This window comes from Camelus bactrianus, chromosome 27 (genome assembly GCF_048773025.1).
Source record: "Camelus bactrianus isolate YW-2024 breed Bactrian camel chromosome 27, ASM4877302v1, whole genome shotgun sequence".
Taxonomy (NCBI): Eukaryota; Metazoa; Chordata; class Mammalia; order Artiodactyla; family Camelidae; genus Camelus; species Camelus bactrianus.
In genome coordinates, this window is record NC_133565.1 from 21146175 (window position 1) to 21160111 (window position 13937).

At 50.7% G+C, this 13937-nt stretch overlaps 1 protein-coding gene across 1 annotated transcript in view; it reads left to right on the top strand.

The window, feature by feature from the left end:
- The window catches only part of RGMA (repulsive guidance molecule BMP co-receptor a), a 41741-nt gene that overhangs the window by 10305 nt on the left and 17499 nt on the right, over positions 1–13937 (top strand). Inside the window, exon 2 of the mRNA XM_010962919.3 lies at positions 8042–8157. Coding sequence (XP_010961221.3) covers positions 8042–8157 — 116 coding nt within the window. The remainder of the gene's footprint in view (positions 1–8041; positions 8158–13937) is intronic.

The following is a 13937-nucleotide window of genomic DNA, read 5'->3' on the forward strand; positions in this document are numbered from 1 at the left end:
AACATCTCTGTGCCTGGGAAGGCGTTGGGGAACTCATCAGAGGTGGTGTGACAGCTGGGAGTCACCCAGACCTGCCCCATCCCCACTCTGCCACCACGCCAGCTGGGTGACCTCAGGCAGGTGCCTTACCTTCTGCAGTATAAGTTGGCGTAAATGTGGGTTGTCTGACTTCCAGATGAGAAGGGACAGATGAAGTGTTTTTAAATGGGGATTGAAGTCCAGGAAGAGAAGAGGATATAGCTTTTAAAAGGCATTTGGTATTCCTCACAGAGAGACTATTTTATTTTATTTATTTAGTCAGTTTTAGTTATTATTAAGTGAAACATAGCAGATGTATAATATTATACGAGTTACAGGTGTACAATATATTGAGTCACAATTTTTATAGGTTATAATCCATTTATAGTTATTGTAAAATATTGGCTGTATTCCCCATGTTGCACAGTATATCCTTGTAGCTAATTTTGTACTTCATAGTTTGTACGTCTGAACCCCCAACCCCAGTTTGGCCCCACCCTTTTCCCTCCCCTCACTGGTAACCACTAGTTTGTTGTCTCCATCTGGGAGTCTGCTTCTTTTTTCACATGGACTGTTTTATATTCAAGTCTGTCTGGTCTTCCATCAGTACATCCCCTTCGGCTGGGGAACTCATTCCTCGGACTGCTCAGCTCCCGCTCCTGCCATGATGGACGAGTTCATAGGGCTATTTAACTGAGAGACAGAATAAAATATGAAATATCCCCAGAATAAAAACAGGAAATAGGGAGCATTTGGGAGGTTGCTAATAGTTTTTGGTAAAATTATAGTAAGCTGGCTAGATAAATTGATTGATTGATTTTATACATGCTTATATGCATATGGAAATACCTAGAAAGATGTGCATGAAACTGTTCACGGTTATTCTCTCCAGGGACAGTTACCCGATTTCATGTAACAGGAAATTGATTTTTTTTAACATATGCCTTTATTACTGTTTCCATTTCTTGAAATAAATGTGATGTTAGATTGAAGGAAACGGAAAGTCCGGAAAATTTGTTTTCCCAGCATTTTCTTTTTAAAAAATCCCTTTTATATCTTCCCGGCACTGTGACTATGCCCGTATCTACCAGCGGGGGTGTGCTTCTGGAAGGTTCTGAAACAGGCCCTCCATACAGATGTCCATGCCAAGCTGGTTCTCCAGGCCCTGAAAATCCCCAGACTCTGTTCCTGAAAGTGGACTCCTGAGTAGGAATCCTGTCCCACAGGGCAGTCTGATGTCGATTGTCCACGAGGTGGAATTTTGACAGACGGTGTTCCAGACAGTATGCGTCTGATGGTGGTGTAGACGTCGCCAGACCGGGTACTAGCGATGGCTTGCTTTGCAGTCAGTGGTCCAGTTCATTAAAGAAGCTCCTGACAGAGACCTCCCGCCCCCAACTCCGAAAGACCCTCCAGCCTTAAGTCCTGAGTTGATTTGCGGGGACAGGGATGGGGCTCCCGAGACACCATGCAGACACCCCTGTCGGAGTGCTCCACACTGTGCTGGAATGATTTGTCTCCACATCTGGCTACATCCCTGGGCTGTCCGGAGTGGGTGCAGACCTGTCTGCTGCTCATCTGAGAACTCCCAAAACCTCACTCCGAGCCCAGTACTGAAAAACAATAAATAAACTAAAACAATCTGCCTTGGGGGTGAGGGGGGAACATTACTCATCTGATCACATGCATTTAAAGACAGATCCGAGAGCAAATAACCTCTGCTAAGGGGTTTAAATCCATCAGGAGAATTTAAAGAGAAAGTGAGATATTGCTTCAGTTTCTAAGAAGAGCTATTGGAGTGTCAGGGAAGGATGCATTTCAAAAAAAGCCATTAGAATATTGGAATAAAATCTGCATGTTTTAATTACTGAGAATAAGCACTCTCGTGGGGAGGGAGGGAGCATGTAAGCCAAGAAAACAGCGTGCACACGTGCAGAGAAAGGAAAAAAAAACCAGCTAGACCAGGGTAGGAACACGCTGAAGGCTTCCCGACATGAACAGTGAAGAGGTTCCTCAATGCCTGAGTGAGGACAGCGAGACCCAAAAATGCTTTGGAAGAAGAGAAGCAAGGCGATTCCTAAATGGTCATGGAAACAAATGGGTCAAGGAAAGCCTGTGGCCCTCTGTCCCAGGACCAGCTGGAGGGAAGGGAGCATTGATGATTAAAGATGGCAGTTGTATCTCAGTGATCAAAATATACATCTCTCTTCCACGTCGAGCCTGAGCCCAAGGGCAGACGTGCTGGGCCCCCAGTCCACAAAGGAAGCCCACCCCTCTAGGGAGTCACTTTTAGCCACTTTGGCGGAACAGATAACTAAAAATGTAATATCAGCAAACATGTTTTAAAGTCCTAATTACCTGGGCAGAGCAGCACATGCTTTCTGAAAAGAGAACATGAAACTGAACCAGTCTATTTGCAGTCCTTGAGGACGTAGAAACAGGCCTGAGACGAGAGAGAGAGAAAGCCAGGGATGAATTATGTTTAGACTCTCAGAATTCCTTCTGGCAAAGTTCCTCCCTGAGGGTCATCTCCAATAGTTAAGTTCCTCCAGAACTTAGGGGGAAGTCACCGTGGACCGGAATTGTCCTTAGAGACAGGAAACACAGAATAGGATAAACAGGTGCTTTTCTGGATGAAGAATTATAAACAGTCGGGATCCCCAAGGATGGCTGGTGCTCCCAGACTTCATTTAAATGTCCATAGATCATCTGAAGGGAGAGAAGGGTTCCAGGCCTACAGCTGAAATGAAGGCTCTGCAGAGAGATGGCAAACAAATGGTGATTCGCTGCAGGACCAGCTGATGAGTTAGCAAGAACATACATATTAAGCTTTTGCAGGGGGGCAAGCCTCAGTTAATGCATTTAGGAGAACAGAATCCAAGTTACAAGAAAAAGGACTGGGTCCAGTCTGTTTATAGCCACAAAAAGGGGTTTGGGGGTCCTGGCAAAATGTTTGACCAAGTGTTCAGAAATAGTATTGGAAACGAAGCCAAAAACACTGCTCTCCCTGGGCTTCCCCCAAACCTGGCAGGGTTATGAGCTAGAGGAGAATAGCTCAGAACTGCAGAAAGGTAAGTAATCAGCCAGGCAGAAGTTTTTCCCGAGAAGCTGGGCTGCTTTGTTCTTTCAGGAGTTTAGTGTGGAAAGATGAAGCCAGAAAGGTGATATGATCAAAGTCTATAAGACCTTGAAGGTTGTGCAGAGAATGAGCAGGTCTGGTTCATCAAATTTGAAACGACCCGACCCAGGGTAGCCCTTGAAGGTTGAAAGGGGAATTTGAGGGGTAAATTACAAAGAAGGATTAGGTCCCATTCTGAGTTGTAAAGTGAAGCAGCTGAGTTTCTCAAGTCATGGTATAGGCAACGTGGTTTCAGAAGTACAGGGTGGACGGGATGGGAGTAGACTCATGAAATTTTGCCAGTAAGTGAATGATGGATTAAGAGCCATGGACAATATATCCCTGTGCTTTTGGGGATGGTGAAAATAATTCTTGAGACCAGTGTTCTTGAGACCTTAGCTTCTCCTTATTGGTCAAAAGTCTGTGCATGCAAGCGAGAGGAACCGAAATCAAACCAGTTTCAGCAAAATAAAGAATTTTGTTGGCTCCCATAGCTGGAACACATCCTGGTATAGCTCAGAGGGGCTAATAAGGAGGAGCTTCATGGAGAATCCCATGCTGAGGAGTGGTATGGGGAAGGTTGGCCCTGAAAATTGCCATCAGTCCCTGAAAAGCTCACCAGATAAAATGCAACTTCGGTAAAAAAAAAAAAAAAAACCAGTATGCCAACTCTGCAAACACAGCTTCAACCTGCAACACCCATAAACACTCGCCTTGCCATCAGATTGCTACCCCGAGACCCATCCTGTGTAGGATGAGAAACTACAGAGAGCAGAACGGGATCAGTGGGCTCTCCCATAGCAACAGTCTCAGGACAGGTTCTAATTGGTCAGCTTGGGTCATGTGCCAGTCACTGCTTTATTGAAAGTGATTGTTAAAGTTCCCCGTCTTGCTCGGACTTTAAGTCCAGCAGGGTAAGCTGTGACTCAGCCTGGGTCTTTTGTGCATCCAGGGTTGATGGAAGGTGAGGAAACTTAACAAACCTACGAGTCCCCACACATGAGACTCCCAGGAGAGCTCATTTTATGATGGCGGTGCCCAGGCTCTATTTCCCAAGACTCAGATTCAGCTGCTCTGAGTGGGGCCTGGGCATCTGTATTACTGTTAAACCCATCACAATGGTCTCCCAAGAGAATAAATCCCTCCCCTTCTTGAGGCTGTGGGTGGGGCTCCCAAATACTAAAAATGCACACCCTAGCAGAGTACATGCTGGCCCTTCTACAGCTCTCCCAAGCTCCTGCTCTCTCTGCAGCCTAGCCTCTATCTCCTATAGCCACCTCTCCCAAGCTTTTCCAGCTCCTCCAGCAAGCCACACCTTGGCTTGTGACATACTCAGTGTTCCTTCTACCTAGAATCCCTGCCCCTCTCCTCTTCCCCTGCCCACCGTCTTCCCCTGGCACATTCCCACACTGGGCAAAATTCCCTCCCCTTGCCACACCCCAGACTGGGCTGGAGGCCCCTGGCACCTATGTTCTGTGCCGCCCCTGCCAGAGTCTGGGTGATGCTCTGTTGAAAGTGATTGTTAACTTATCTATCTCGCCTTGACTTTAAACACAGTGTGGACTTGCATCACTGGAACGAATGGCATATACAGCACGTCAGGGACGGGGTTGGGCGTGCTTGGCTCTGCAGTTTATTAGCTGGTCATTGGGTGAGTCCCTAACCTCACCTGGCCTCAGTTTTCTCATCTGCACAATGGGGAGAATAATAGAACAGACCTAAACTTACCAAGTGTCTAAAAATGTCAAGCACTTAGCCAGCATCTGACAGAATGTAAGAGCACATTGAGACGTTAACTGTTATTACCGTCATTCTTACTGAAAGTGAACCCTTGAAGGCACCTCATAAGACACACCACCTTTTTTGGTAAAACTTTCCCTGGGTAGTTAGTTGTTCATTCCTCACCTCTGCTTTACCCCGCACCTTCCCCTAATATCTGTTTCTACCAGTAGTTCTGAGATAGGAGCTATTTTATTGATTCCTTTATCCCCCAGGGACTAGCATGCACTGGTCCTGAATATGTATTTATTGACTGACACCTCAGTTCCTGGATTTGGGAACACCCTGTTCATACAAGGAGGCAGGGGAAGCTGGAGTCCCTGCCCACCCCTGCCCCTGGGAGGGCTTCAGCCTTACGCAGACATCGCCTTTCAGAAGCCCCCTGCCCCTTCCTCACCATATTTCAAGAATTTCTTATTTCTGCAAAGAGTTAGGAGTTGTCAGTAGGCTGGTTGGTTTGGCCATTATAGACAGATTTCTCAAGGTCAACACAACGCCATACTGCTCTATTTGAGCCTGGATTTCTCCTCATAGTCTAAACTGTGTAAAGGCCCAGTCTCCACTTCTGTGATGCCCGAATTCAGCCTCACACACTTCTCTTGAGAAGACAGCCCTTTGCGTCCCTTTCCCAAACAACTTGCTTACGTCATAGGAGTTGGCTCTCCTCCCAAAATGGCGGCCAGTCCCCTGGCAGGACCCCTGGGGAGCTCCCACGACCCAGTGCCCCTCCCACATTGTGCAGGTACTCCTCTTTTTACTGAGCTTCACAGATAATGCATTTTTTACAAATTGGAGGTGTGTGGCCACCCTACGTCAAATAAGTCTATCGACGCCATTTTTCTAACAGCATTTGCTCACTTCACATCTCTCTGTCACATTTTGGTAATTCTCTCAATATTTCAAACTTTTTCTTTATGATTATATTTGTTATGTGATCTGTGAGCAGTGATTTTTGATGTTACTCCTGCAAAAAGATTTCGACTCACTGAAGGCCCAGATGAGGGTTAGCATTTTTTAGCAATAAAATATTTTTTTAATTAAGGTATTAATTGGTTTTTTTGGCTATCATGTGCTATCACACACTTAATAGGCTACGGTATAGTGTAAACATAATTTTGATATGCACTGGGAAACAAAAAAGTTTTTGTGCCTCCCTGATTGCAATATTTGCTGGATTGTGGTAGTCCAGAACCAAACCTACAATATCTGAGGTATGCTTATATTCGGGTGCAGTTTGGGGGTGATAATATTATCAGCCTGCCCCCTGCAGATGAAGAAACAGTGGTATAGAGGCTAAAAGCCCTGCACCAAAGGTCCGCTCCTGGGCCAGTGGACGGTGTTGGAAGGTGCTTTCAGGTCTTCTGCTGCCTGCACAGCCTCTTCGCTGGGTCCTGAGCCACGTCCTCCGACCTGGAGATGCTGCAGCAGTAGTGATGGTGGTGAATTTACTGTCTGGGCTGCTGGGAATGCTCATGGCTCCCTTCTCTCTCATTAGTGAGAAGCTTTAGAATTAACTTGTGAAAAGGCAGAATCTAGCAAACGGTGTTAATTGGTGGGCCTGACAGGTGCCTCTGTATAGTCTGGCTCTGCCTGCCTCAGTGTGCCAGGGCTGTCCTGTGATTCTGGAAGGTTAATTGTGGGTCATGCCTGAGAGGAATGTGATTGGAGACCTGAATTTTGAGGTTTGGGGCTTTCACTGGGCAAACCTGTAGCATTTTACCAACCTGTTTCAGAGAAGCCAGATTCACAAGTATTACTAAGCTTCGGATTGTATCTACAGACCTAGGATCCCCTTCCCCTGGCCCAAAGCCACTTCTCCAGAGCTCCCCTCCCCTCCTGGCAGTCACAGTCCTAAATGCAGCCTCTGTGGCCTTCAGCAAGTGAAGACTGTGAGAGTGCTTAAGAGAAAATCTAAATTGGATAAAAACTCAATTTTTTTCCCCAAAGAACCAGACAAGCAGGCTTGGAGGTGAGGTGAGGGGGGCTGAGGGGGGAATTGATTTAACTAAGATCACTTGCTCTGGCCTATTTGTGTTCGGTCCAAAAGATGTTTCTCGGGGAGAAGTTTCCAGTCCCTTAAATATCCCAAAAGCGGCAGGGATCTGCGGGGCCTGGGGAATCTTGGGGAGGAGACATTTTGCTCCTGGAAAAATAAGTGACCAAGTTAAGGCAAGTCACCACCCTGATGCCCTCCCCAGAGCGGCCTTGGTGGCCTTGCCCTGGCAGCGCCAGAAGGCCAGGCCCCGCACACGGCTGAGACCACACCATCCACACCACCTCCCCGGTGGCAGCTGTCCTGCTGCCTCCATCAGTCAGGCCCCCAACTTGGGAGCGCAGCCAGGGCAAGTCCTGGGAAAGCAGCGAGGTGCCTGGAGGGGATGCTGGAAGCGGCAGAGCACAGGCCGAGTGGGTGGCCCGGGTGGCCCGGGGCTGCTGCAGGCGAGACCCTCGAGGTGCTTTAGTGGCCGAGATCCAGCGGGCCATCCCGCCCAACCCCGGACAACTCGGAAGCGGGTTTTTCAGCCTCCTGCACTGGGGACGTTTCTGAGTGAGGGAAATGAGCCGGGGTGTCGGTGGCGTCTTCAGGACGGCAGTCTAGTTGTAAAGGGGTCCTGGGGTTTCTCTCCAATCTGTTTCTACTTGAGTCGGGTGTGTACAGGGAAGATTGAGGGGAGTGGCGGGGAGCAGGGCACGGCCGCCCTTGCACTCTGCAGGCCTTGGTCTTCCCGGGGGATTTGCGCATTTTCTGCGTGGACTGTCGCGGAGTTGGGGGAGCCAGGGCGCGCCCTGTGGCCCTGGGTTCCCGAGGTCCCCGTGGCCAGCGCCGCAGCTGGGCCGCCTGGGTCCCCGCCCAGCTCCTCACCCCCCAGCCCCGCGGGCGGCGCTGAAACCCGAGCGCGAGGGGGCGGGCCGCGCGGCGGCTGGGGCGGCGGGGCCGCGCCGACATTGGCGGGGAACCGGGTGATGGATGGCGAGGGAGGGGCGCGCGGGGAGGGGGGACGCGCCGGGCGCCCGCAGCCGAGGTGGACCGAGCCTCCCGGCTCGCTGCTCCCGCCGGCGGAGCGAGGCTGCCCTTTCTCCGCAGCGTGATTTATTTTCTTCTTTTCTTCTGAACTCTTCTTCCAGGGAGAGGCTAGTGGTAACAGGCCGAGCTGGATGGATGGGTATGGGGAGAGGGGCAGGACGTTCAGCCCTGGGATTCTGGCCGACCTTCGCCTTCCTTCTCTGCAGCTTACCCGCAGGTAAGGAACTGCGCCCGGCCTGGGGACAGCCGGCCTGGCCCGCTCCCCGGGTCTCCTCGCAGCGCTGGGCCACAGGTCTGCGAACGCGTCGGAGCTCAAGTTCGCCGGCCCACCTTGGGCCCTCGCCTCCCATTTCCACGCGTCTTTGTTTCTCCCGCGCCTCGCCGAAGGCGCGACAGATCCCCGGGCGGGGTGGGGGCTGGACCCGGGAGGACCCGTCACAGGCTGCAATTAAAAGGAACCGGGCAGGGAGGTCGCAGGCGCGGGAGAGATCTCCCAGCTTCCGAGAAAGGGGTTACCGGGAACGCGCCCCTTAGGGGGCCGAGAGAAGGAGAGGCACTGACTTGGAGCGAGGGGCACAGTCTCCAGGTCCTCCCCCAGCAGTTTGCAAACCTGCCCGGTACCCAGGGGTGGAGCCAGGGGCGCCCCTGAGGTCCCAGCCAAGTCCCCGACCGCGCCCTCCTGCGGGACCCCGTTCCGCCCCCGCGCGCTGGCCCACGCGGGGAAGCCCACGGACTGGGCTCCAACAGGCAACGGGTCCTTATTCCTGTTTGATAACATTCCGCGTCGCCCCCTGTTTGTTTTTATTGTGTCAGAAAGGGAGAGAATTTCAGAATTAAAGCTGAAAAAGCCCATCTGTTTCCAATGAATCCCCCATAGTTTTTCACAATGTTTTTGGCAGATCGCTGCTTTCAAATTCCTCCGAGCCCGGACCTCTTGTTTTTGTTGGGGGAAGGGAGGCTAACTCCACAGAGAAGCATTTGTTCCTTCCCAAACGCTCCAGTTTCTTTACTTCCCCCCTCCCCCTTTCGGGGGAGGGGGGGAAGGCACGAAACTTAAATCCCCGGTCTGTTTTCTTTATAATGTTTCATTAAAGTTTATTCCATTTTTGCCATATGCTACTCACAGCCTGGAAACGCCAGTTAAACCCTTTATACCCATTTTTCCCTTACTAAAAATACAAATAAACCCAGTGTCGCGGGCCAAATGGTCCCCGATGCAAGGCGGGATTTCCCGGCTGTTTCCATTGTGCTGCGGGATTCCAAGGTGTCTTTTTGCAAAAACGAGGGCTTGTTTCGCTCCGCAGCCGAAACGGATCGGCAGCCCCCGCGCAACACCCGAGCTGTGCAAGAAAGGACTTGAGTAAGACTGGGATTGGATTGTTTTGTTTTGCTTCTCAGCCAACTGGGTTTCAGGAACTGGCAGAACTGGGCAGTCCGGGCTCGGCCTGGCTGCAAGTTGGGGCTCCCGGTGGGAGGACCGTTCGGGCAATAAGGATCCCTTTACCTCCCCGCCTCAGCTCCTCTCAGGGGGCCCTGCGCGCCCCAAGGGCGTCCGGGAGAGTCTCAACCTGCTCGCTCGTAGCCCCGGATTCCACGGAGGAGGCCCGGGCCAAAGACAAGATGAGGGGTGGGGGGAGTGTCAGTGCCCTAAAGAGCCTTTGGACGCATTCGCCCTAGCCCTGGAACTTTACAACCTGCATAGTAGGTCAAGCAGCGGGCTGTCCTGCCCCCGCTCTCCTTTTCTAAAGGCAGTTTCTCCACCTACAGAAGAGCCTGGCTGAAAGGCAGATTTGGTTCCCTCCCAAGAACTAAGAAAATAAAATTTAAAATGATCCTCTCTTTAAAAAAGAACCCCCCCACCCCCACCTTTTGCAGAAGAAGGAATTCCCCATATGTGTGCATCTCAGTTTGGTCCAGATAATGATCCAGCCCGTTGGAAGTTTTATCAGATGGGTTGATAAATGGCTTTTGTCCCTTGGCTGCTGTGGGGGATGTGATCTCAGCTCAGAGCTGAAATTGAGAAGGGGGGCTTAGAGGCCCTTAAAACAACACCTTCCCGCTCTTAAAGCAACAGCACTTGTTAACTTCTTGGGCTGGAGAGGGAGGAAAGGAAGGGCTGGCGGGAGGTATTCAGAGGTAGGAGGGAGCCTCGAAGGCTGGGCTAGTGGGGTATTTGTTGTTTTTCAGCTCAATTCTTCACCTTAAAAACTTTAAAATGTCCCCCATAGTCTGAGGAAAGTGGGTGGGTTATATAATTCACAACCCGAATTCCACCACTTGCTTCCAAGAAGCCCATTTCTTTTTGGCTTCGAGGCTGGTAACTAAAACCTGGCAGATAGAGCAGATAGCTGTTGCACTGTCATGCCAACTGGCTGATGTTTCTTCTAATTTGAGGCCTTGACAGCTACATTTAGTCAAAATTGCCCACCTTGCTGAAAACTGAGCTTCCAGTACGTCCAAACGAAAAGACACCAGGGGCCTCTGGAAACGTGTGTGCTTGGGAAACCTGGGTCCAAAGACAGTTTCTTGAGAGACGAGGTGGGCAATTTCTACCACAAAGAGATGGACTATTTTATTCTTGACCTGTCGGCAGAGGGCTGCTTGGGGATAAAGTCCGAGAAGCTGCAGGTCTCAGGGGAGCAGGATGGGCACTGAAAAGAAGGAAAAAAGAAAGCACTGGAGACAGTCCGTGGCCCTGTGTGCAGGCCTCTCACTGAGGACAGGTGGAATCTGGCTGGAGCTGCCTCCTGAAAGCTTAGGCTTGTTCCGTGCTAGACTTGAATGGCTTCCAGGAGTAAACCCAGAGGAGTGCAAATTAAATTGGACGTAGTTATGTGGAGAAAGATGCCTTAACCTCTGCTAGACTGAGAGGGTCTGTGTCTTTGGGGAGTGTTTACATGTACCCACTCAACGTGCATGGCACGCCTCCTGTGGTCCTGACTCAGGGACAGCGTTCCAGGCCCTCATCTGAGCAAGGCTGGCGTCTGCCTTCAGGCCTAGTGAAAGGAAAGGGGCCCTTCAGTGTCCCTCTGGCTTTCGGGGTGTCTGCTCAGACGATGCTTTCGCCTTCAGCGGATGGACAGAGTGGCCATGTCTGGCTGGGAAGGGTGGGGGCCATGGCGGGAGGCCATGAAAGTCTTCTTAGAGTCTTCCATCTGCATCAAAACACAATTAATAGATACTTTTTGAACTTTGAAACCACTGTGACTTAATAAAATGGATTTCTAAGAGATAGCCATCAAAGTTGCATGTTGCAGACATGTTGGCATGCTTCCCGTCAACTACATATGGATGCTATAATGGTGGTTCTCAAAGTGTGGTCCTCAGATCAGCAGCGCCAGCCTCCCCTGGGAACTTCTTAGAAACCCAAGTTCTGAGCCCACCCCAGACCCATGGCAGCAGATGCTCTGAGGGTGGCGCCCGCAGCCTGTAACCGTAACAGGCCCTCCAGGCGGTTCTGATGCACTTCGAGTGTGAGGACTGCTGTTCTAAAAATTATTGCCCTGGCCTTTCTCCTTCCTGCATCTTTCCCTTTCCTTTTTAAACTACAGCTGTTTTAGAAATGTTAGGTCTCAGCGGGGAAACTGAGGCTTGCAGAGACCCAGGCCCTCTGAAGTGTCCAAGAACATCTGTGTCATTGTAGAGATGAGAATATTGATCTCAAAGATGCTGCTCAAAATGTGCGAGCAGGTCAGCCTGCTTCCCTTGTTGTTGTGCTTCCGGTAGGACTTTGTGTCCCAGAGGGAGAGAATGAAGCAAGTCCCACTGCAAGAGCCAGATGGCAGCAGGGCCAGCCAGCCGGCTGGTGTGTGACACACCCCAGGGTCTGCAGGGCAGAGCCCGGCTCTCAGGGAGGGTGAGATGTAAAATCCTAAAGCCGGTTGGCCCCTTAGGCCTTGAGGGTGGGTTAGGGGTAAGGAGAGGCTCTCTGGCTAGTTTAAGAGGGGAAACCTCTGCAAGGTTGGAGGAATTGCGAGCAGGCACCCCAGCGCCTAAAGGAGAACTGGGGAGAGGTGATCCATGGGCTCAGATAGGGATGCTCCGTAAGATGAGGAAGTGGGGTCCCGGGTCTCTGTGTAGGTGAGGATGGGGTGGGGACCACGGTACAGGTTTTGGGGGGCATGTGATTCCTGCTGAAATTTCCCTCTGGGGCGCAATGTGCAAGGCACTTGGCGGAACTGGGCAGAGAGCTCCGACTTTACGTTCGGTTGAGTGGTTAGGTGCCACCCTGTTTTACAGCCCTGGCGACGTTCAGCCTGCCTAAAATTGATGGTGCTGTTTCTTCTAGTGCGACCAACTCATCTCAGTTTGCTAGCTTTAAAACTGAAGAATCCCATGTTTTTAGAAGTGCTCTTCGTCCTGAGCACACCAGGATGGCTGGTCACCCTCAACTCTTCCCCTGTCGCCTGGACTAGTGCCTGGCCTGTGTCTGTTAGACGCCCCACCCCCACCCCCGGCCCGGGACCATGAAGTCCTGGGTGTGAAGTGGCCTCTTCCTTCTGCCCATTCACCTGGGGCTGGGCTCCTTCCTCTGCCCTTTCCTGCCAGTGCCCACTGTCACTTTGCTTCAAGACCCTCACCAGCCCTAGGACCTGCCTCCCCAGTGCCCCCCACCCTGCCCTCCAAGTAGGCAGATGAATCACTCACTCTAAAACTCCTGCTTGGAAACTCGCAGCTCCCCATGGCCCTCTTTGGAGCATCCACAAGGGAGAACTCTCTGACATCTGGTCGCACACTCCTCCCCCGCCTCATCCTCATGGCTTCTGTCACATCCCCAGGCTCCAGGTTCCCCTGGCCTCCTGGTACTCTGTACCATCCGTGGGCAGCCCCTGGGCCTTGCTCATGCCACTGCCCAGGTTGGAATGGGAGTGCCCACTGGATTAGAGTCCAAGGTCAGTGCCATCCCTCCAGTGACCTGGGTGCCTGTCATCTTGGCTGCTGGCGTCTGTGCTGCCTCTTGCTTCCTGGGTCTTGTGGGTTTTGTCCTCCTCTAAATCACTAGGTCTGTTTATAAAGGCAGGAACCCCATTTCCTGTTTCTTTATGCCCCCTCCTTGCAACACACCCCAAGTGTACCCGGCCCTACAGGACCTTCAACAAGTTATTTGTGTTTCTGGGGGTTTTTTAAGTTTTTGCTCAGTAGGCGGAGACTACGGGTTTTTTGGTTTTTTTTTTTATCCAGATACCCTAATCTTTTTTTCAAAAAAAAAAAAAAAGGTTTTCTGGTCATAAAAACAAGACTCATGCCAAAAAGGATAAATAAGAAAATGAAAATAACCACGTTCCAACTTCCACGGGCTCCCATCACGAATTAACACTCACAATCAGCCTTTGAGACATAATTTCTTCATGTTGTTCTCTCCAAAATAGGATCATTTGAAGCAGTACAATATCTTTTAAAGCTCCTCCATTTATTGAGAGGCCACAGTGTACCAGGCACTTTGCTAGATGCTATAAATATGTCCCCTCATGAGATGGTCACCCCTCCCCAATGACCGTCATCATTCCCACTGTATCAAGGAGGAAACAGAGGGTCAGAGAGGCTGCCTAACATTACACAGCTAGTTAGTGGCAGAACCAGTAGACCCCAGACCCCTGCCCTTTTCCATATACCACATTTTGGATAAACACACTCCTTAAACTTGCTAGGGAGCGTTTTAGACTCTGTGCTGTGTAGCATATAAGGCTTCAAGGTGGGGAAAAAATAAGAAACTTGGGAGATGTGATTAGATAGCAGAATGAAGAGTGACCACGGATCTCGGGTAGTTGCCTCTTCCCAAAGGCCTCTCCGCTCCCTCTCCATCCCTGGCTTAGCATTCCAGAGAAGATGCCATCAAGCCATAGGTTAGGAAAACGACTTTGGCAGTGCTGTCATGGTGCAGATTTTCCCAAGTCAGATTTATGTCTTTGGGGTTTTGCTTATTTATTCATTTCACGTCCCATTTCACCCGGGCAGTCCCAATACTGAGACGCCTATTAAAGTGATCCCTCTGCGCCC